Consider the following 23,634-nt stretch of genomic DNA (forward strand, 5'->3'; position numbering starts at 1 on the left):
AAGTGGGGCCCACCCCCAGGACCCCCTGGGCACCAAGTCACTTGACAGGGGCCTTGGGCTCAAGAGTGGCGAGGCCTGCTCCCCGAGGTCCAGTCTGCTGGACCCACTGGCCAGAAGGGCCAGCCAGCTCCACCCCAGGCCCCGCCAGCCAGAAACACACTGACATGTGTCTTCATAAACACTCGTGGAGATTCTATTAAGAGAGAGGATGCAAAGGGCACCGGTCATACATTCATCCTGGATTACATTTTATAAAAGCACGTTTCCTCCTCCATCTCACTCCTAGTTCTCTAATTTTACCTCCAGATACAAGAGGACAGGAATACAAGAGGTCTTTGCCACAAGTGTGTGGTACAAAGCCAGTCATTAAAATGGTAGGAACGTAAATAGGCAGACAAGTTGATGGGACAGAACAGAATGTTCGGAAGTAGAACCACTGCGCGAGGGGACAGCAGTATATGACAAAGGCGGTATTTCAAATCTATTGAAAAAAAATTAATTACTGGTGCTGGGACAACAGAACAGCTATTTAAAATAAAAAACTGAATTTCCAGGGCCAAACTTTGTATCAAAATAAACAGTAAGTTTATCAGTGAGTTAAGCATGAAAATGAAACACACAGAAATACTAGAAGAAAAGACAGAATCTTTAAGTATAATCTTTGACTGGGGAAGGAATACGAAACTCAGGAGCCATGGAAGATTGGTTAAATTCAACTACATAAAAAAATCTACAGGGCGAAAAACAACATAAGCAAAATCAGAAGATAAAATGAGGAAATATTTGCGACTTGTCATGTACAGCTATTTTTTTTTTTGCTAGTTTTCTGAATGAATAAAGAGCTTCTGTAGCTTAATAAGAAAGAAACCAATCTGCCAACAGCAAAATGAGCAAAAGACACGGATACAATTCACAGGACAGGATAAACAGTGACTGCTTTAATGTGAAAATGCTCACTCTCACTCCCAAGACAAACGTCACTCAAAACTACAACGTGCCACTTTCTCACGTAGCAAAGATCAAAACATTCATGAAATGAAGGCCAAGGCAGAGCTGGCAACTGGCTGCAGGAGTGCTGAAAGTGTGCCTAACACACACACACACCCCCAGCTTGTCGGCAAAACCACAAGACCCACCGGATCAAAGCATGTAAGGAAATCCCTGCCCAACTGTTGGCTAATCACTAAGCTGGCCAAGCAGCGACCGCAGTGGCTGAGCTAGGCACGACAGAAGACAGATTTACAGAGTCAGTCCAGGAAATACACTCAACAAACAAACAACGACAGCAGCAAATTCCAGGGATGGGAGGCTCTTCCAGAGTTATCACATCATGTTATTTACAGTGTCCAATTTTCAACCAAAAAAAAAAAATTGAAACGCAAGAAGAAACAGGGAAAGTACAGTCCCATGCACCGGGGGAAAAGAGCAGCCCACAGAAACTGTCCCTGAGTAAGCCCACACACTGAATTTTCTAGACAAATACTTTATTTTCCCCCTTTCTCAGTTTTATTATGTTGGATTATTATACATACACATGTATTGCACATGCACATAATATTGCGTGTAAATACACATATACAGCATACTGCACATTCTTTTAGTTTACATACATGTACTGGTCATTGTTTCTAAGAACAGATTAGAGCTTTAGCTTTTTAAACTTACATAGATATCAAAGGAATAGAGCCAACCACAAAATAAGAATCAACAGAACGTGGTGATCCAATCATAAAGGACAGTCAGATGTGACCACACATATTCAAGAGATCAGCCATCTTAGTTATACAGCAGTCCGTTTGGGTCCTTATTGTTATTGTTACTATTTTTTAGGTTCCTCATACAAATGATGTCATATGGTGTTTTTCCCTCTCTTTCCAGCCCACCTCACTTAGAATGGCAATCTTCAGGTGCATCTGCATTGCTGCAAATGGCATTATTTTAGTCTTGTTTTATGGCTCCATCGTATATACATACCACATCTTCTTTACCAAGCCACCTGCTGATGGACATTTGGGTTGTTTCCACGTCTTGGCTGTTGTAAACAGTGCTGCTGTGGACACTGAGGTGCATGTGTCTTTTTGAATTTCATTTTTCTCCAGATACATGCCCAGGAGCGGGGCTGCTGGATCACATGGTAAGTCTACTTTCAGTTTTTTAAGGAAGCTCCATACTGTCCTCCACAGTGGCTGCACCAAACTACACTCCCATCAACAGTGTCGGAGGTTCCCCTTTCTCCACACCCTCTCCAGCACTTATCATCTGCAGACTTCTCAATGATGGTCATTCTGGCTGGTGTAAGGAGATACCTCATTGTAGTTTTGACCTGCATTTTCCTTGACAATTAGCAATGCTGAGCACTTTGTCATGTGCCTATTGGCCATTTGTATGTTTTCACTGGAGAATTGCTTGTGTAGGTCTTCTGCATATTTTTGGATTGGGGTGCTTGTTTCTTTGATATTAAGGTGTACGAGCTGTTTGTATATTTTGGAAATTAGTCCCTGGTCTGCACATCATTTGCAAATATTTTCTCCCATTCTGTAGGTTGTCTTTTTGTTTTGTTGATGGTATCCTTAGCTATGCAAAAGCTTAGGCAAATACTTTAAGTCAGCTAAAGTATGTTTAAAGAACTAAAAGAAACCGGGTCTCAAGAACTGCAGTATAAGAATAAAGTTTTACCAAGCAGAGAGCATCAATAAAAAGAAAGGAATCACAGAAGGGAACAGAGTAGAAACTCTGGACTGAAAAGTGCAGTTAACTGAAATGAAGGCTTCACCACAGTGATTCAACGCCAGATTTCCACTGGCAAATGAAAGAACCTGTGACCTTGAAGACAGGTCACTAGTTCCAGTCTCAGAAATAGGAAAAAGAATGAAGAAAAATGAACAGGGCCTCAGAGACCAAAGGACACCGTCAACCACACGTGTACACACGATGGGGGTCTGAGGAGAGAGGGAAAGGGGCAGAAAGAATCCTTGGGGAAATAATGGCCAAAGCCCTTCCAAATCTGATGGAAAACAATCTCCATGTGCAAGAAGTTGAACAAGCTCCAAGTAGGACGCACCCTCAGAGGCCCACAACCAGACTCGTCACAGGTGACGGGCAAAAGCAGGAGGTGAAGAGCGCACCCCAAACCAGCCAGAAAACCCAGCTCACGGTGCGCGAGGCTTCTCACCAGAAACCAGAGGCCAGAAGGCAGTGCTGGAAGAAAAAGACTGTTAAGCCAAGAATTCCGTACCCAGCAAAACTACTCCTCAAAAGTGAAGGAGAGATTAAGACAAAAATGGAGAGAACCCTCTGCCAGCAGACCCGCCGTGCGTGAGACACTGAAGGGAGCCCCGCAGGGCGAGGAGAGAGACACCGGACCCAAACCCTCAGAGAAATACAGAGCATCAGTAACGGCAACCACACGGCCAAACAAAGGCCAGCGCAAATGCGATTTTGTCTGTGAAGCTTTCCTTTCCCTACCGGATTTAAGACAACTACGTAAAGCAATAATCACAAAACTATGTTCATGGGCCTGCAAGCTATTAAGATGCAACTTGTATGACAAAACTAGCACAAAGGAGCTGGGAGAAAACAGAGCTACACTGGAGTAAAGTGTCTGAACACTAATGAAACCAGGTTGGTGTTAATCCAAACCAGACTGCATTAAGTAGTTCATTATAATCCTCAAAGCAACCACTGAAAGAATTAACAACAACAAAAAAATAGGGAGACAAAAGGGAGCTAAATAACTTAACACACAAGAAAAAGCAATAGAGGAAGAAAGATTTTAAAAGACACACAGAAAAACAGAAAGACGGCAGACAAAAACCTTATGGCTAAATGGACTGAAATCAGAAATCAGATAGCAGAAGGAAATTTGGGAAATTCACAAGTATATAGGAATTAAACAACAGACTCCTAAGCAAGCAATGGGTAAAATACGAAATCACAAGAGAAATGAGAAAGTACTTTGAGATAAATAAAGATGGAAATACAACATACCAAAATGTCCGAGATGAGGCTACAGCAGTGCTTAGATAGAAATTTGTACCCATAAACACCTACACTAAAAAGACAGATCTCATTTCCACTCAAACTAGAAAAGAAAAGAAAAACTAAACCCAAAGCAACCCAAAGGAAATAGAGATGAGAGTGGAAATTAATGAAGAATGAAAAATAATACAGAAAAGCAACTTTGAATAGATCAATAACATTGATAAACCTTTAGCTTGACTAACCAAGAAAATTTTAAAAAAGAGAGAAAAGACTCCAACTTGTAAAATTAGGAATGGTGAAAGACATTGCTACCAAACTTACAGAAACAAAAAGGGTTATAAAGGAATACTGTGGACAACTGCATGTCAACAAATTACAACAAATAATCTAGATGACGTGGACGAAGTACTAGAAATACACGAACCACTGAAACTGACCACGCAGGGTTTATCCCATGACTGCAGGGTGGTTCAACACACGGAAAACAGCTAATACACTACACCATTATCAGTAGGAAAAAAGGACAAAAATCACACGATCATTTCAATAGCTGAAGAAAGGACATTTGACAAAATTCAACACCCCTTCACAACAAAAATATTCAACAAACTAGCAACCTAAGAGAACTTCCTTAGTCTGACACAAGCCGCCTGTAACGCCCACGGCTGCCATCACACTCACTGAGGAGACCGGAAGCTTGACCAGACAAGGGTGTCTTCTCCCTCCACTTCTGGCACTGTACCAGAGGCTCCCAGAGCAACCAAGGGAGACAAAGAAGCAAAAGAAATCCAAATTGACAAGGAAGAAACAAAACATCTCTCTTGCAGATGACATGACAGTGTGCACAGAAAACAGAAGGAATCCACACACACAACCATTAGAGCTAGTGAGTGAGTTCAGCAAGGTTTCAGGACAAAAGACCAACATAAAAAAATCAGCTGTACTTCTATGCATTAGCAATGAAGAATCCAAAAATGAAATTCAGAGAACAGTCACATTTACAACAGCATCAAAAAGAACAAAACACTTAAGAATACATTTAAGAAAATAAATGCAAAACTTGTACACTGAAAACTACAAAACACTGTGAAAATAAATTAAAGAAGTCCTAAATAGAGATATTCCAAGTTCAGGAATTATAAAATTTAATATTAAGATGACAACACAGTTGACAATGTAGGTGTTAGGCACGTTGAGTCTCCATGCACCCAAAAACCCTTGTGTGACTTTACAGTTGCTCCCCCAGCCCCACCCCGACCCCATATCTGTGATTCTGCCTCCAAAGATTCAACGCATGATGGGCCGTGCAGGACTGTAGTATTCACCATTTAAAACAACCCTCGTATGCGTGGACCCGTGCAGTTCAAACCCATGTTGTTCAAGGGTCAACTGTACTCTCCAAACTCATCTCCAGAGTCAACATAATCCCATCAAAATCTCAGTTGCTTCTTTCTTTCTTCCTTTCTCTCTCTTTCTTTCTTTCTTTCTCTTTCTCTCTTTCTTTCTTTCTTCCTTCCTTCCTTTCTATCTTTCTTTCTCTTTCTCTCTTTTTCTTTCTTTCTTTCTTCCTTCCTTCCTTTCTTCCTTTCTTTCTTTCTTTCTCTTTCTTTCTTTCTTTCTTTCTTTCTTTCTCTTTCTCTCTTTCTCTTTCTTTCTCTCTTTCTCTCTCTTTCTTTCTTTCTTTCTTTTTCTTTCTTTTCTTTTCTTCCTTCCTTCCTTCTTTTTTTGCAGAAATTGACAAGCTGGTACTCAGATTTACTTGGGAACACAAAGGATGCAGGACGGCCGAAACAGTCTTTAAAAAGAACAAGGATGGAGGACTCGTTTTGACGAAGACGTGGTCGCACTGGCACAAGGACACACAGGTTTAGGGAAGAGAACTGAGAGTCCAGAAATAGATTCACACATTTATTGTCAACTGATGATCAATAAAGGCACGAGGATAGTTCAGTGAGGGAAAGAATAACCTTTTCAACAAATGATGCTGAGAGACCTGGACATCTACATGCAAAAGAATGAAGCTGGAAGCTTTAAACCACATATAAAAATTAACTCAAAACGGACCAAAGACCTAAATTTAAGACACCATGAAACTCTTACAAGAAAACATAAGGGCACAGCTTCATGCCCTTGGGTTAGGCCTTGGCTGCTTAGATATGATACCAAAAGCACAAGTGGCCAACAGGAGAAATCGATGTACTGGACATCATCAAAAGTCACAGTTCTTGTGTTCAAGGTACACTATCAAGAAAGTGGAGAGCCAGAATAGGAGAAACGCCTGCAACGCGCATAAGGGCCTAGCACCCAGCACATACAGAGTGCGCCGACACCTCAGAACAACAATTCAGTTAAAAACGGGCAAAAGATCTGGATGTGTCTCCAAAGACGCACAAATGGCCACTAAGCACACGAAAAGATGTTCATGTCATTCATCAGGAAAGCGCAAATCAAAGCCACGAGCTACCGTTTCACACCCACTAAGACGGCTAAAGTTAGAAAGACTGACAATAACAAGTGTTGGCAAGAACATGGAGAAACAGGAACCCTCATTCCCTGCTGGTGGGATGATGTAGTGATGATGTAAATTGTGTAAAGCTGTGCAGCTGCTTTGGAGAGCATCTCAGCAATTCATCAGAAAGTTACCGTATGACTCCCCTGTGCAATTACACTTCCAGGTATAAACCCAAAAGAAGTGAAAATATAAGCCAACACAAAAGCTTGTGCACGGGCGGTCACAGCGATATCACTCATCACAGCCTCAAAGTGCAAATCACCCGAACGTCCACAGGGCACGGACCACAAAGTGAGGTGTGTTCCTACGTGGAGCATCATCCCGGCATAAAAGGGACGAAGCGCTGACACGTGCTACAACATGAAGAACCCTGACCGCGTGGAGCACGGTGAAGAAGGCCAGACACAAAAGGCCACGTGTTGTTATGACTCAGTTCATAGGAAATGTCCAGCAAAGGCAAATCCAGAAGCAGATGTAGACCAGACAGTGCAAGGGCTGCAGAAGGGTGAACGGGGGTCCTTGCAGGGTAACAAAAAGTCCCAGAACTAGACAGTGGTGGTGGGTGCACGACACCGTGAATGTACTGAACGCCACGCTTTAAAGGAGTAAACGCTGTGCTATGTGAGTTCAGTCTCCATAAAGCTGCTTTTAAAGAAACAGAGTGAGGTAGTTCTCTGCATTCTGATGCGGAACCACCACAGGACACCTGTGAGATGCCACAGGTGCCAACCGCGAATGGTTCACTCCTTCACTTTAAGACACAAGCGTGGGTTTTCCTGGAGTTCCTCTGAGTGGCCAGCAGCGGGGAAGGCTGGGAAGCTAGGGTGGGGGCTGCACAGTCATTCTAAACGCTGAGCGACTCTGATCCATGTCACCAAGCACACGGGCTGTGCAGAATGCCCTGGGGACACGGCTGCTAGAGCCCAGCCTGGTTATTAGGCAGGCAAATCTGTAACAAGATGGCAGTGGCCACCCCGCAGGGGAGAGCCCACACCTCTGGGGCGTGTTAATCAGCATGTGTCCCACCTCCTCGCGTTAATACATGCTACAACAGCGGCCACGGTCCCTGCCCAGACCTGGGCCTGCTTTCCCATCCTCGTGCATCAGCAGGGGAAGAAGAGGAGCCGATGGCCAGAGGGGACCACAAACCCAGCCTCGCTCTCTAGTTCAGCGCGTAGTTAAACTGGTTTGCGAACTTCTCGTGCTTCTTCTGATCCATCTGGCTCATGGCTGTGACCACCCTCTGCACAGCCGCCCTGCAGAGAAAGCAAAGCAAGATGCGACTGGGGAGGCCCCAGACTGGGGTCAGGACCCATGCTGGGGGCGCTGCTGCACACAGACCACTCGCAGGCTCCCTGCGGATGGGCAACACAGCTCGGAAACCGGCAGAGCATCCCAGTCCAGAGCTGGAGACCACAGTGCGTGACTCTGCTGCAGAAAGTAGCCTTGGCCGTGCCCTGGCACCTCTCCCGCCACTCCAAGCCCTGAGGGTGGCTCCCAGGAACCCCAGTCTTGCCAGCGCCATGCTGTACCCCCAGATGACGGCATAGCCCGTGCAGCAGGTGAGCAAGGCCGCCAGGACAAGCCTGATTCACTCAGTCCTGCTGCGCCCAGAGCTGCACATCTGGTGTCGGGGAAACACTGAGGGACATGCAACAGAGAGGTGTGGAAGGCAGACCAAGTGCTTCTTGCCATCCAACCGCTGCCACTGCCTGGATGAGGCAGTACTGGGGAAGCCAGGAGGCCCCCTGCCAGCCCTGTTCCCGGGGCACCCATGGCCCCCCGCAGGGAGAGCTCCAGGCCACCCAGCTGCCTGCAAGGAGCCCCTCGGAGGGCCCCATCAGCACCTGTGGCTGAGCCACAGGAAACCAGCCTCATGCCCAGAGCCCGGGAGCCAGGCCCTCCTCTGGACACCGACGTGCACAGCAGGCCAGCAGTGAGAAGCAGTGCCCACAGCTGCCGGGACACTGAGGAAGCCACCCTCCTGACCCACCCGACTCAGGCTGGGTCCCTGGTGGCACCTCCTCTGCCTGGTGCGCTGAGCACCTTCCAGGCGTCGGCCCGAGAAGACAGCCTCCTGGACAGCACCTGCCTGGGCAGACCTCGGAAGGAGCATCAGCCACAAGTGTGTTTCTAATCAGAAGCCCCCACGCCTTCCTTCAGCCCCTGACAGCAAGGATGCTGGGCTAGCAGCCTCCCCACTCTGGCCCCGCCAAGTCACCACCAGCCAGGCAGGTCCTGCTGGGCCAGAGAGCTGCCTGGACCCCAGGGCTGGTGCTTGGAGCAGCACAAGGCGCCTGCTCCCTGGCGCTGAGACTTGCGCAGTAACCACCATCCCGCCACCCATGGAGGTACCTGCCATCCCCGAAGTCACCACATGGACACGCCTGGGCCCTGACCACCCCTTTGAGGTCAGCCGAGCAAGGGGGAGCCTCAGGGCTGGCTCAGCCCCTCACTGGGAACCTCGGGTTCACTGGCTGGCTGGCAAAGGCCCCTCCTCGGGAAGAGGCTGGCTCATTACCCTCAGGGTGACCAGCTCCAGCCTCCACTCTCACCCGCCTGCCCTCCGCCGCCCAGGGGCCTGCTGGTCATGGCAGCCAGGGCCCTGGCCGCAGGTACATCTTGGGAGTGCAGTCAGCCCCCCTCCTGCACACCCAGGCCCGGGGCTGGGGCAGGACCCCAGAGAGGCTCTTACTTGGCAAAGACCTTCTTGGCAATGCGAGCCCGCGCTGTGTCGGCCTGCCGCCTGAGGTCGGTGAGGCCAGGGTGCTTCCTCCTCCTCCCCTGGCCTCTCCCCCTGGACCTGGACGAGCCGAGATCCACCCCAGTGGCTGCCTCCACGTCCCTCATGAACTCGGGGTCCTGCCAGTCTGCAAACAGACCCCGAGATTTCAGAAGACACCCAGCACCAACCTCACCTGAGCCCTGACCCCTCCTTGAAACGGGGGCCGGGAGGGCCACTGGCCACCCCCCAGACCCACCCGTCAGGCAGGAAGGCCACGGAAGCTGGTGGCCAGGGGCAGAGCCACACATAGGCTGCTTCCCAGCCTCCAGGCTGGGCCATGGCCCCCAGACCCGTGTGCTGGCCGGTGGGTGTGTGCAGCAGGGTCAGCCAGGCTGAGGGGCCAGGGACTCTTCATCTATCCGAAGACAACTTGGTCGCAGGCGCCAGAAGACAGCCCACCCTTCCTGCAGGGACCACCGCCTCAGCCCAGGCCCTTCAGGGCAGCGGGAGACAGCTCCGTGGGGAAGCAAACATCACCCAGCCCCGGAGTCTAGCCTCGCCAGCCCTAGGCTACACCAGAGCTCAGTCAGTGTGTCCGTCTGCCAGGACTCACAGCATTAACTGTCAAAATGGGGGGGCTCCCAGCCTGGGGTTCCAACAGCAGCCCCGCCGCTGCCCTGGCAGCTACTCCCCTCTCAGCCTCTGCTTCTGCTCCTGGGGAGGGGTGGGGGGCATCTGAAGGCCACACAGGGATCCCTGAGATTCAGCGTCTGTCCAGCCAGCTGGCTCGGGACAGGCACCCAGGTCAGCAACGTAACAGCACAGCACCCCCCAGGCACCCAGACCCCAGCCCTGGCTTGCTGCCCCCGATGACACCACCATGCAAACAAGAGGCCCGTGGGCTGGGGCCGTGGGCCGGGCACGTCCAGCAAGGGGAGAAGCCACGCGCCCAGACAGATGGCGAGGCCTCCCAAGTTGATATCTGAAGTGAAGGAATATGGGGCTGCACAACCCAGATACAGGAACCATTAATCCAAGATTAAGGAAAACTGTCCAAACAGTTTATCTCCCAGTAATGAGAAGGCGTCACAGTTTAGGAACCTGGTGAATGGAGCAATTGTTTAAACACAACGGGAAAACGCCAGCACCCAGTCGAGATGGAATGAGCATCTCAGTAAAATGAAGGAGCAATTTAAAAGCCTTTGAAGAAAATCAATAGAAGCCGGGCCGTGTGGCCGTCCTGCGTGCTGACGGGCCCCGGAGCTCTGTGCGCATTGTCACCGAGGGTCGCGCCAGGGAGAAGAAAATTGCCCGGCCTGCGAGGGAGGTGGGGATCAATACTGTAGTTAGTAAAGAGATGCTATTTCACATCTGACTGGCCAGCGCCGGCCCGCGGCCCCAGCCCGATACCTGTTGTTAACAAGTCACCGAGGGCTGCAGAACCAGATACTCTTCAGGGCTGACACAAAAAATAGGCACTTAATTTGCTCCTGAGTGTGAGCCACCAGGGAAGGCCTCGCCCCGCGGATTAGCGGGTCAAGGCCCCTCCCTGCCGCCCTCCAGGCCCCGGGGGCCCAGGCGCCGACCTTGGGTGTGAGGCTGAAACCAAATCCTTGTCTCTTGCAACAAAGGAAAGAAGCCCACTAATGACAGGTGCCCAGCGGTGACCCCCTGAGCCCCCCGCTCTGTCCCCCAGGGCTCTGGGCCTGCCAGCCGGGCCTTTCTCAGAAGGGGCCCTGGGACTGCAGGGTCTCCAGACCCCAGCCTGCTTCTGACAAACCACAGACACATCAATTCGGGCCCTCCACCTCACCCTGAGTGTGCCGGCAGTGACGACCACTTCTGCGTGTCACCACCGGGCCGAGCTGTCCAGGGGCCCTCTAGGGGCCAGGCAGCCGCCAGCCCGCGGCACGTGCCAGGACGAGCCACCTGGGGCTCAATCTTTAACTTTTCTTGTTCCAGTTTTTCATCTGCTTAAAAACAGAATTAAGAACCCAGACTCCAAACAAACAAATGGTAACAAGGTGGTTTCTGGTTGTGGGTGTGTCCACATCAGGAGCCGTGTGAAAGCCTGGTGGGGCAGGGGCCTGAAGGCAGAGTGTTCCGGCCACACTCATGAGTTACAACCAGCAGGCGGCGGCAGGTGACCATGTGCAGGCACAGAGCTGCCCTGGGGACTGACGGGTCCGGGTGTGTCCTTACATGGTGCCACCCCCATCCTGTCCCCCCAGACCTACCCGGGCGCCCCGCTGGCCTCTGCAGCTGCTGCCTCTGCTCCCGGGCCCTGTCCTCCGGGTGGAGGGGCCGTCCTGCTTCATCTCTTGGGATGATCTTCCCATGGAAAGGGCACTGCGGCAAAGGAAAGAGGAATTCTGATGCCAGAGGGGCCACCAGCCTTCCCCACCAACAGGCTCGCCCTCCAGCCACACACCCCTCAAAGGAGGGGCCTCGGGCATGGCCGTGAAGGAGCCAGGCAGTGGAGGAGGGTCTGGGGCCTGAGTCAGTCTGGCCAAAGCCCTGCCCAGTGCACAAGGCCACCTCTGCAGACGCTGGGGCAAGGCACAGAGCGGGCTCAGGAGGATGTGTGCACGTGGAGGTGGGGGCCAGGAATGGGGGAGGAGCGTCTCAAGTCCCGTGTCCACGTGTCAGGCCACCGGCCCACGCAGGAAGCCCAGGCACAGCCACAGATGAGCCCATCCTGTGGAGGGGGGGCTGGCCAAGACGCCCCAGCCCCCCCGGCTCACCTTCAGGCGGTCCTGGCGCTGGCAGAGCCGGCCGTCGGGCCGGGGAGCACGGCATTGGTGCTGCACAGGCTCAAACTGCCCCGCGAAGGGGATGCGGCGGCTCCACAGTGACTCAGACACAGCAGCGCCGTCCTCTCCCACGTCCGCCTCGAGGGGCTTCCAGAAGCGGTGCTCAGAGTCCGACCTGCATGCAGACCCGAGACTTGGCATCACTGTAGAGTCGCCACCGGACGGTGCCAGCAGCAAAGCCAGGCTGGCAGCTGAGGGTGGACCTCTTGGGAGCAGAACCCAAAGACACTCGGGCCTGTGAGTTCTCCCAGGACAAGCAGACACCCAGCACGGCGGGGGCGCCGTCAGGCACCCCTGTCCCCCACCACACGCTGCCCCAGCCCGGCCTGGGCCTGTGGCCTGTGCCCCTCTCCTCTACGACCCTGGAGAGAGGGGGCTTCCCGGAAACTTCTTGCAGAGCCCAAGCGAAGCCTAGCCCAGGCAGAGGTCCGAGTCAGAGGACCACGGGGCTGTCGTGGCAAGGGCCTGGGTGCAGAGGCTGGAAGGAGCGGGACGGGTCGGGAGGGACCCCGGACCCTGAAGGACAGCCCTCCAGGCCACCATGAAGCCCGACGATCAGGGAGGACAACACAGGACGTCCCACTGAGGAGCGACAGGGAAGCTGAGAAAAGGACACAGGACATGTGAGGGGCCGCCTCCTCAGGCCACTCTTGGTGCCCGGGGGGCCCACAGCAAAGCTGGGCCGAACCCAGGCTGAGACCCCGGGCCAGGGCAGGAGCGGGACAGGGCCCACAGGACCACGGACGACGCACTCACTTGAGCATCTCCCTGGCCGGCAGCTGCTCCCGGCCCCAGTAGCACAGGTCCACCCCGAAGGGCACGACGGGTGCCCGGGCCCGCGCTGCAGCCTGCGCCTCAGCCTCCTCTGGCCCCAGTGGTGCCCTGGAGAGCACAACACGACAGAGCAGGATTCGGTGACGCGGCACCTGGAGCCGGCCAGGGCCACCCGCCCTTCCCCTTCACAGCCCGCTGCAGCCCTGGTCAGCACACTGGAGCAGTGAACTCCACTACCTCCGGCCCGGGCCCCAGGGCAGCTGCCTAGCCCCTTTCAGAAGCCCGGCAGTCCTGGGACTCCAAGGGGAGCTGGCTATGGATCCAGTCCTCATGCTGGGCCTGGGGGTGCCCTGTGGTCGGCCCCTCAAACCCCAGGGCCTTGGGACCTCGTGCTGCTTGCACACCAGCTCTGAGGACCCCCTCCCCCAGTACAGCAGTGCTTGCGGGCCAGGTGTGCAGGCAGGGCAGCCTCTGAGGCCAAAGGTGGGCCTGGCCTGGGCAGAGGCTGGCGTGCGGGAGTCACCTGGGGCTTGGGGGCAAGGGCACAGGCAAGTGTTGCCGGAGGTGATGCAGCTGGGCGGCCGCAGAGGTGGGGTCAGACGCCTCCTCCTCCTCAGTCCTTGTCCTCCTCGCCTGCAGGCCTGGCGCAGATGGCTCTTTCTCCAACCCTGGGACAGAGACATGTCTGTTCTTGGCCACTGTCCCATGACCCCGGACAGACTTGCAAGGGCACCATGTCCCTATCCCACATATAAGCGTGCCGAGGCCCCCAACAGCACCCACTCCGCTGCCCACCAGATACGGCCCCGACGCAGGCATCTCATCAAGGCCACCAGGCCACTGACCTGCAGGCTGCGTCCACGCCCAGGTCCTCAGGGCAGGCAACTACTGGATCCCACCCACGCTGCTCCCCAGCCCGCTGGCCTGTCTGGGCTCCCCGGACCCTTGCACGCCCCTCCCAGCTGGGCACAGGGACTGGGGCTCCCAGGCTGCCCAGAGGGCCCCAGAGGCACCCCACACTGAGGGCGTCATCTCCCTTCCCCAACAGCCGGCGGGAGCCCCTGGCCAGGACAGAGCACTTGCCCCTCCACGGAGTGGAGCGCCTGCACTGCCAGGAGAAACACAGGTGAACAAAGAAACAAAGTATCTGGAGGACAGGGAGGACCAGAAGCCAGAGCTAGAGACCTGACAGGGACCCTGGGAGAGGAAGCCGCCGGACGGAAGCCCACAGGCAAGCAGGGCCTCAACAAGTTCTAGGTGGCTGGAAGAGCGGGGAGGGTGGCCGCGGGACGTGCGAAGGTGCTCAGAGGGAACAAGCTCCCAGGAGCCCACGGTTTGGGGGCATCAAGGGCAGATGCACCAGTATCAACGTCCCCATCGCTGAATCCCAGACAGAGAGGAAGAGAACCGGTGTGCAGGAAGCAGTGGGAGAAGCAAAGAGCCCAGCCTTCCAGGACTTTGAGGAGGCCCGAGGGACTCAGTGAGTGTCACGGAGGAGATGGGAGGACAAACACGCTAGTGCTTTAAGAGGAAACACAAGAACATCAGATGTGAAGAGAGAGGCCTGCAGAGCTTCCGAGGAGAAAGCCGATGCCCCAAAGCCACAAGTGCTCGCGGGGACCCTCGTCTCCAACACAACAGTGAGGGAAGGGCCTCGGAAGGCACCTCACGCTGGTGAAACGCCACCCAGATTCAGAATTTCACACCCAGCTACGCGAGGTTTCAATGTGCAGGTGCAGGAGGGGACTCCACCCAATTCCGCATGATGACCCGCCTGGGGGCAGGGTAGGTTCTGGAGGGCGTGGAGGACTCGCTCCCCCTAGCCCAAGCCTCCACAACAATCAGAATTCAACTGGTTCCCGGACGACCCCGGAGGCCGGGGCAAGGGAAGCAACCACGTCCCTGACCTCGTGCAGGCCCGGAGTGGACACAGCATGCGGCAAGGGTGTGCAGTAAGCATGAGGGTGACACCCAGACTGGGCGAAACCACCTGAAGCACAGCATTTCGTTGCTCCGTTTACACCACATGAACACTTCTAAGACCAGCAGAAGAGAAGTTTATCCAGCCCACAAAAAGTGGGAAAAAGGAAACAGCAGCAACGGCAAGCGGAAAAGGAAGTCTGGAGAACAGAAGCATGGGGGCCACTGAGCACAGCTGGGACCCCAGCGGCCACTACTCAGGTGGGTTAAAATCACTCAGACCGATTCGCCTAAGAACACCCAGCCCCCAGTCCACCCGAGAACCACTCAAAGCAACCGGTCAACAGAAGGCTGAAAATAAAAGGACGAGAAGACTTGCTGTGCAAACGGGAACCAGGAGAAAACTGAGCTGACAGACACCAGGAGAAACCAGGCCTTGTTAACGAGGGAACACAAGGAGCGAGCACATGTGCAGACGTGAGCAGCTCCAAGGACCCTGGCCGGCGGCCGGGACCCCGGGGTCAGTGGAGTCGTGGCTTCTCCTACCGACATCGTGGGACTTCACGCCCGAGCGGTCCTTCCCAGCACACACGAGAAGCGGCCACGACAACCAGGGGACAGCCCCTGGGGCCACCAGAGGAGCAGACGCGGCAGCGCAGACGTGTCTGCGCCCCCATGCTCCCCGTGCACCGGCTTTCCTCACCACGCCTCCATCCACCTGCACAGAATTCAGGATGTCCTCCACTTACAGAGACAAATGAGAAAGGACGTCTCGTAGCACTGAGCACTGGACACCAAGGGAAGTGCTCCCTGGGCAAGGAGGAGGCCCTGCTCAGGCCACTGTCACAGCGCCTGGCTCTTTGCTGCAGGGTCTGCACGCAGCCTCTGGGCTCAGGGCAGGCGCCCGTGAGTGTGCCGTCTGGTGCTTCTGCAGACGACAGAAGAGCTGCGACAGAGGCCTGGCGTGGCCCACAAATCCAAAATGTTCACCCAGCCCCACCCCCCACCCCAGAGAACACTTGCCGGCACCTGCTCCAGACACCTTTCCAGGTCTAACAGGACCCTGTGAGTGGGGGGCTCCCTGCTTCTCAAGTGCCCGTGGCTGAGGGTGGGGGAGGGCCACCTGGCAGTGCCCTGGCTATGAGCCCTGGAGACATGGGCACACTTGGAAGGTAGGCGGGACCAGCCAAGTCACCAACACATCCCAGGTGGTCACAAAACTTCCAAATGCCCCCACCGCCATCACCCACTGGGGCAGACCCCGACACGGGCATGCACGGGTGCACACACGGCAGCGCGGCTGGTAAGTGGCTGCCGTGGCACCTAGGTGGATACAATCACAGCCGCGAGATCAATGTGAGAATTCCTCAGAGTTACAAGAATGAAATGTATTTTTCATTGATTTGTTGTTTTAAACCATTAAAAAGATGGGTAAGCGTGCTGAAGCAGGGTAAGTACTCGGCACTGAAAAAACACTACCAGCTTCACGTTGTCCCAGAAAAATCAGTCTCGATGACATACTTTCAAAGTAAGAACCCAAAAAGCAGGCATGCCCCAGGCCGCGGGCTGCGATTTTGGAGAGAACAGTGACCCCTGGGAAAACTGGGGGCTGCACAGCTCCCACTGCCCAAGGGCGTCGGACTGAAGCACCAGATCTCGGCTCAAATTTACTCCCAAGGTGGCTTTTAGAAAGAGCCATAAAAATGTCCAAATCCCCCTTTTTGTGTAAATTGACCAAGTGGCCGCTATTGGCCTGAAGCGCTGAAGCAGAGTGGGGCGGGGGTGGGGGCGGGATCGATGGCAGGAAATGGAGAGGCCAGGGCTTCCCGCGAAGTTCGGCAGCGAGCTCGACCGTATTGATCTCGCCAGTTCAGCTGGCCTTGTAATTAAAATGTAAATTTGAGAAAGAGATTACGTCCTGACAGAAACGGCAGGATTAAGGGGAAGATAAACGCCCCTCTGTGAAAACTCTGAGAAAGAAAAGGAGCGCCGTGTGGATCTAGACCGAATCCACTGCAGGCTCACCGCGTTCAACTGAAAAAGCAGCGACAGAGCATAAGCCAGCATTATGAACTGGCTCACCCAGCACCGGCCGTGGGCCCGTGGGACTTCAGTGAGGCCGCGTCCCCACCCAGCTCCAGCGCCCACCTGCTGGCACCGGCACCCTCGCGAGGAAGCAGCAGCGGTGGGGTGCAGGCAGTGGCGAAGGCCCACAGCACCGAGAGGGCCTCCGAGCCCCCTGGGCCGGTGGGGCCCTTCGGACGAGGGCTCACAGACCGTCCGGACCAGGAAGGACCAGGACGGTTTACCCCTGTTCTCGTGCCTGGGGCCTCTACTAGGAGGACAAGTGCCTGCTGGGGCTGGGTGCCCTCAGAGCCGGGCCCTCCGGGAGGCCTGACCCAGGGTGGGACAGTGGGCAGGGCCCCAGGGAATGGGCAGGACTCTGGGTGTGGGAGGGCAGTCACTGCACCTCTGTGTGCCTTGTGGGTGTGGGGCAGCATGAGCTGCGGGTGGCAGATGGCTGGGCACCTGGGAGGACACGGAAGCACAGAGGGCACGGGAGTGGCCCAGTGGGCAGGGGGTGGGGGACAGCGCTGCCCTGGGGTGCCCAGAGACGAGCCAGCAGGCACAGGCAGAGAGTAAACAGGCCGAACACTGGAGGGTCGGGAAGTCCGTCCGTTAATCTGGCACGACACCGCGATGGGTCATGTCTGCACCCTGGGCTCCAGGCATCCAAGCTCGTCGACGACGCTACACCTCACCCCACACTCAGACTCTGGTCGCCTCGACCACTTCGCCACAAACCCCACAAGCTCTTGTTTTTGTTTGCTTCCTTGGATGAGAGATGCCTCCTGTACAGAACTGGCTTTTGGAGGTTTTCTGGGAAAGAAGAAAATTCTACACAGGAAAGACTGGTCAGTCGCAGGTGGGCGGGCACTCCCCGAACTGCATCTGTGCTCCGCGTCCTGGAGAAAACAGACTCTCGGCTGGACGCTGAGCCCGTGACTCCACAGGCGGCAAGGAGGATGCGGCCTCACTTGTGGCACTTACAGAAATGGCGGCCGCGCAGCAGGGGGGCCCCGAGGGCACGAGGTGGCGGTCCCCACCCACTGAGCAGCAGCGGCCCCGGCCATCGACTCCCTCGCAGCCCAAAGGGCCCCATGGCTCAGGAATCGCACCATCCGCCCCAACGCCCTCCCGTGAGTGCAGGAGCCCAGGCCTGCTCTCAGCTTGGAGGGTGCCCCTCCTGCCCTGGACCCCGGTCCCGAGATTTCTGTGACCCCAAGCAGGGCGGTCCTGCGCCAAGGTGGGGCCTGAGGCCGCTGGGTGAGGAGTCAGCACAGGCCTGCGTGCTGAGTCAGGGGCCTCGGTCTGGACAGCCTGCTACCCCTGCAGGAGCTGGCGGCAGGGCCCGCCCACCCAGGGCCAGCGAGCAGCCTGCTCACGAGGGAGGATCACAGGACTTTCCACGAAAGCAGCTCTGCAGGGTTGCCGGGCGGGACCACGGGGAACCTCAGGACCATGAGGCACAGCCTGGAGTGCCCAGCACGACCCAGGGCCTGCTTCCCACTCGGCGGGCCCCGGACCGGACGTGAGCTCATGCCCCCCGGGCCCCTCTGGCCGCTCACCGTACTCAGGCCGCAGGTGCTCAGGGATGCAGGGCTCATACCCCTCCTTCTCCGGGACCTCCACGAAGTCCTCATCCTCGTCCTGGTCCTCGTCCCCGGGGGCCGCCTTCTGTGGAAACCCCCAGATCTGTGTGAAGGAACCGCAGGCAGAGCCCCAGGACCCCCAGTCCTGCCCCTGTGTATTTCCTCCAGGCTGGGGTTTAGCAGCGACCACGAGGGATGTGCCTATTGTCATCTCCCGCCTGCTCCCTCCCTAAATCCTCCGCCAGCTGTCCCCATGAAATGCACGGAGGGGACAGCCTCAGCCCCCTAGAGCCCGGGGTAATGGCAGGGCCTGAGATGCTGGCTCTCCTTCTAGCTCCAGCCAGGCCTATCCACCTAGGCCTCCGCTGGTGCCGGTGTGACCACAGCACTTCCGGAATATTCTGTCTCTAAAATGACTTGTTAAAAAGCCACCGAGCAAAAGCTTTCTCCAGACAAGGCTGCCCTCCCCGCCCACTCGGCAAGACACGGGCACCTGTGCCACCCCTGGGGGGCCCAGAGGCCTGAAAGAGCCCCTGCCCCCAGCCCAGGGCCCTAGAACTTCTCCGCCCTCTGCCCCCATTTGCTTGCTGGGCACCGCCTAGCTTAGTGGGTGCAGCAGGGACCCTGAGCATGAAGGGCTTACCTCATGAGGGCAGAGGGCCCCCAAAGGGCAGGGCGACCGATGGCCACACATACTCACCAGGCACCAGGGCCGTGTAGAGCGGGAATTACGTGTCAGCAGCCCTCCCTGCTCAGACCCTGACGCATGGCACCCCTCTGGGCCAGCTCAGCCTCCTGCTCCCCAGCCTTCTCACCCCACATCCTCAGCAACCCCCAAGGGGACCTGTCTTTCCAGAGTAGGAAGGCACTGGGAACTCTGCCCTATGGCCAACCCCAGCTGAAACACTTGGGGCCCCTTTCTGCCTCTGGCCCACTCAGATCAGCAGGGGCTTCTGCCCCAAGAACCCACCGCAAGGAGATACCCAGAGAGGTGACCCCTGCAGAGTCCATACCAGCTGCGGCTGTAACCCTCTGATGCACGCACCCCCTCCCAGAGTCCACTCACACTGTGGCTCGGAGACCCGAGGTGGCCGCCTGGGCCCGCTGACCCCTGGGGAGGAGGCCAGCAGGCACCGCCCCCGCCGACAGTCACTGCAGGGCCAGGGGTGGCCGCCAGCCCAGGCCTGGCTAGCACGCCGCCCACCAACCCGGGACCCAGGGACCCAGGAAGCCACAGAGGAGCTGCCCTAATCAGATGCAAATACACTGTGCTCGCACGGCTCGTGGTGAGTCTGGGAAGCACGGAGACATTAATCACTGGAAACTGTAATTTTTGTTATCAGTCTAACACTGATCAAAAGGGAAGCCTGTCTCCGCCGCTGACCTGTGAAACGTCCCAATTATACTCTTTGGAAATGACAGGGGCACTTAACTCCCGAGCCGGGCAAATGGCGACGATCAATCACGTTTGAATAACAATGAGCCGCGGACCTGAAAATTATTTTTGTATAGAATCTACCCAGGAATTTATGAAAGGTGGAGAGCAGCCCAAGGTTTTCGGGCATTACGGTCCTGGCTTGTGCAGCGCGTATCAAACACTAAACAGAATTTATGTGTTTTAATTTTCTAAAAGGTAGCTGTGGACTGGGTGCTACAATGCATAACATACAGTGCCAGCTTTTAAATATGGGGGTCGTTTTCATAAAATATTATGCTTATTGTCCACACCCTTGAATTTCCCCAGGGACTTTTACTGAATTTTCATTTCCTCCAAAATACTCAGCTGCTCTGCTAACTATCAGGAATTATACCTTCTTTCCCCCCAACCAAAGTTGTTTATCCCTGTGATTAAATACAGAGCCCCAGCTCCCTTGTCCTTAAATTAGCGCTGACGAGGCCACACACGTGTCCAGAAGGGCTGTCAGGCCCACTGTCGCCTGGTCCCTGGCCCGGCCTCCAGGCACAGCTCTGCCAGGAACAACCCCAGGGCTCCCAAGCAGGTGCCACCGCGGTGATCACTCCCACACTCGCATCTCCCGCTCCTTGGCAGCTGGGGTGACCCCTCAAACGACGGCAACACAGAAGCAGGGACGTCATTGCTAACACCGCACTCAAGCTTGAACGCACGAACCGTGGGAAAAGGGCAGCAGCACCTGGTGTCTGGAGACACAGGTGTCCTGTGGCCGCGACACCGGGCAACCAAGTGCCTGTTCAGAGGGAGGAAGCAACCCACCAGCCAGGCCAGACAGGCCTCCCAGGCCCTGGAGGAGCATGTGGCTGGAGAAACTGAGGCCGCAGGGAAGACTCCACCGAGCACACTGAAGGGCCCGCCCAGGGCTCCAGGGCAGTGCGGTGGCAATTCCCTCAAGGTTCAAGGGCACAGATTGGGTCAAAAGGCAGCACTGGGTGCGGGTAGGGAGGCGCTGGGGGCAGAGCAGGGCCGTGTGGACGCTGCCAGGAGCTGGGAAGGTGGTCACCGGCCCAAGGAGGAATCGGTGAAGGTGGGCAGCTTTCAGCGTGGGGTCAGACTAACTGCTCTCGGGAGCCGTCTGCTGGGAGCTGGGCTTCCCAGTCCTGATGAAACATCACAGAATACGCTGGGGAAACCAGCCCCACCCCTCACCTGGGGGCCCAGAGGCCCCACCAAGCCCGCCTGCCCAGGGCCTGCGCCCACCTCCCTAACAAGTGAAGACCTTGGGGCCTGGGGGCCGGAGGCTCTGGGAGAGGCCAGCCCCCTGGACTGAAGCCTCCAGAGGCGGCCCCAGGCCTCCCTCCGGTTTCATTCAAATAGATTCTCACCCACAGTTAAAAGGATTTAGAAAAATGAGGTTCTGTGATCATAATTAAACAGGCAACAGAACGGCTAAAATATACAATGTAATCAGTTTACAGAAGCAGGTAGCGGGATGCTAATTACCAGAGGAGGCTGGGAAGAGCCGCCTCCCAGGTCTGCAGGCCGGGGCGGACTGAGACATGGCTGGACCACTCAACAAATCCCGCGCGACCTGATTAAGTCGGGGCGCCATCTCCATTGCTTTCCACCCAAGAAATCACTTTTGTTCAGTTTTATGTGTGTCTGTTTCCCTTTTCTAAAAAAATGATGTAAGGCCTCGTCAGACAAGTGAGCTCAAAGCTGCATTTGTCTCCGCGGCTTGATGGCAACGCATTTAAAACCCCATTCTATCTTATAAACTAAAAATTAAACGTGCTCAGCTGTGGTGGTCGTCGCCACGGCTGCTATTTATATGCTAATGCCCTCCCTGGAAGGCCGCGCAAATCGCCCAGCCCAGCCAGTATCTCATGTGCATCTCTGCAGTGGGCGCACCTCAGAGGGCAGAGGATGGACGCGACCACGCAGGCACTGGGGACAGCACACACGGGGGTCTGGGATCCAGGGCAGCCAGGCACCTGGCCCAGAGTGGCCGTCATAGCGGGATGGAGGCTTGAAAAGGCCAAGCCCTGGGAGCTGCTCGGGGGTGCACAAGGAGGCCACTGCCGCTCTGGGTCAGCTGGACGTCTGGACGTGTTTCTAGGCCGAGGCTGGGTGGCCTGAGTCTGTGCTGCACCCAGATGAGCAGCTCCCTCTCCCCGGGTGCCCCCACCAGGCCTCACGGCTGGATTCCCGTAAGATGCGGCCTCAGTGCTGCCAGTGTGAGTGGACGCAGAGCGGGGGCACTGCCTGCACCTCCTGTAACCGACACCACATCCTGCGGGGCTGGCTCTCAGCCCTGGTTGCTGCCCCAACGACTACCATGCCCTCCTCCACAGCTAGACCTCCTAGGGTTCCTGGTGTGGCAGCCTGGCCTCAGTGGGAAGGTTCACAAACTCCCCCAGACTCAGTCTTCTCATCTGTAAAATGTGGGTGAGAACAGAATCTCCCCACAGGCCTGATTTTGCGATTATGGGAACCACATGTGAACAGGTTCAGAGGAGAGGGCCATCCTGGAGGATGCTGGGCGGATACGCTGTGGAAGCACACAGGGGCTGCGGGTGGAGAGGGTGGCCCCCAGCAGCTGAGAGCTCCTCCCGAGAACACGGGCAGACCCCTCCCCCAGCTCCAGCCCTCAAGTGCGGCCTTCAGCGTGAAGGTGATGGAGGGAGCGCGTCACCAGGAAGGTTGTTTACTGGCCCTGCTCAGTACAAGGTCCTGCCGGTCGGTTGGCTGATTTAGCTTTCCTGCCTCTCTGGGTGCCCGATGGGTCAACATTTCATTCCCTGGGTTCCCGCTCTCCTTTTCACCTGCAGGCAGCCAGCACTCGGCCCCAGCAGTCAGAAATGTGTCCACTGTGGGGAGCTGCCTTGCTTCCACCTCGTGCTGGTGGCGGACCCCGCGCACCACCCAGGTGCATGGGTTGGGAGGTGGTCCGAAAGGCAGCAGGCAAACAACAGAGAGACCTCTCCCAGAGTCCAGAGGCTCAAGCTCTGTCTGCTTTTGCAGAGAGCGAGGGTGTGCTTGAGCTAAAACCCCGTGGCTGCCACACCAGCCCAGCTAGTGAGAAGGGGCGTCCATGCAGGCAGCACGGCGTGGAAATGTGTAGCCCAGCGAGCAAAACGCCCATGCCGCCAACAGCTTGAACAGACTGGTGCTCAGATTTTTTTTTCTGACTTACTGGTTGGTGGGAAATTAGTATTTTGTTAACTACACGATATGAAGTAAGTGGTCTTTGCTCTGTAATTAAACAGCAGGCAATTAAAAAGTTCTGAAAGGATTTTTATCAGTTTAATGAACATAGCAGCCTCCGATCACTACACGTCTCCTCTAACCGTGGGGCTGCAAACTAAATCCACCAACCAGTGCTCCGTATTGACCTGGTGAAGATTTATCCCCGACCACGTCCGCAGGGCACTGGGCAGACCCTCCATAAAACAAGCAGTCACACACACTAAAACTGGCTGAAATGTTCTTTGAGGACAAAACACCGAAGTCAGAAGGAAACAGCGTAGAAACAAGGCACCAAAGACAGAAAAGGGGAATCGCAAAAAAGGCACGTCGGCAGGCGGCCGCGGGGAGAGCACGCCGCACGCCTTCGGCGCGGCGGGGCCACCTGTGTGCGCAGGGCCGTCACACCGCGACCCAGGCGTCACACGCTCGTCCGGCTCCAAAACCCTGGACCACACGCCGCTGATCAGCGCTCCCCACTCTGCCGGCAGGTCCGAAGGCCGCCGAGCCAAGCGGGGAAGCGGCAGGGGGAGGAGTCAGACCGCGGACGTTTCACGCGGAGACCAGCCAGGGACGCTGGTCGATGAAACTCATCC

The 23,634-nt window shown here is 55.7% G+C and overlaps 1 protein-coding gene across 3 annotated transcripts in view; it reads right to left on the reverse strand.

Annotated features, from left to right (window-relative positions):
* Window positions 1-1,467: 1,467 nt before the first annotated feature.
* The window catches only part of UVSSA (UV stimulated scaffold protein A), a 29,063-nt gene continuing 6,896 nt past the window's right edge, over window positions 1,468-23,634 (reverse strand). For 2 of the 3 annotated variants that reach the window (XM_072947414.1, XM_072947405.1), the window contains exons 8-14: window positions 18,355-18,463; window positions 13,329-13,473; window positions 12,788-12,913; window positions 11,963-12,146; window positions 11,456-11,567; window positions 9,189-9,363; window positions 1,468-7,749 (exon numbers count right to left, since the gene is read on the reverse strand). In XM_072947414.1, coding sequence (XP_072803515.1) covers window positions 7,656-7,749; window positions 9,189-9,363; window positions 11,456-11,567; window positions 11,963-12,146; window positions 12,788-12,913; window positions 13,329-13,473; window positions 18,355-18,463 — 945 coding nt within the window. In that variant the 3' untranslated portion in view covers window positions 1,468-7,655. The remainder of the gene's footprint in view (window positions 7,750-9,188; window positions 9,364-11,455; window positions 11,568-11,962; window positions 12,147-12,787; window positions 12,914-13,328; window positions 13,474-18,354; window positions 18,464-23,634) is intronic. The other variant, XM_072947409.1, reaches the window with a different exon arrangement.

This window comes from Vicugna pacos, chromosome 2, assembly GCF_048564905.1.
Source record: "Vicugna pacos chromosome 2, VicPac4, whole genome shotgun sequence".
Classification (NCBI taxonomy): Eukaryota; Metazoa; Chordata; class Mammalia; order Artiodactyla; family Camelidae; genus Vicugna; species Vicugna pacos.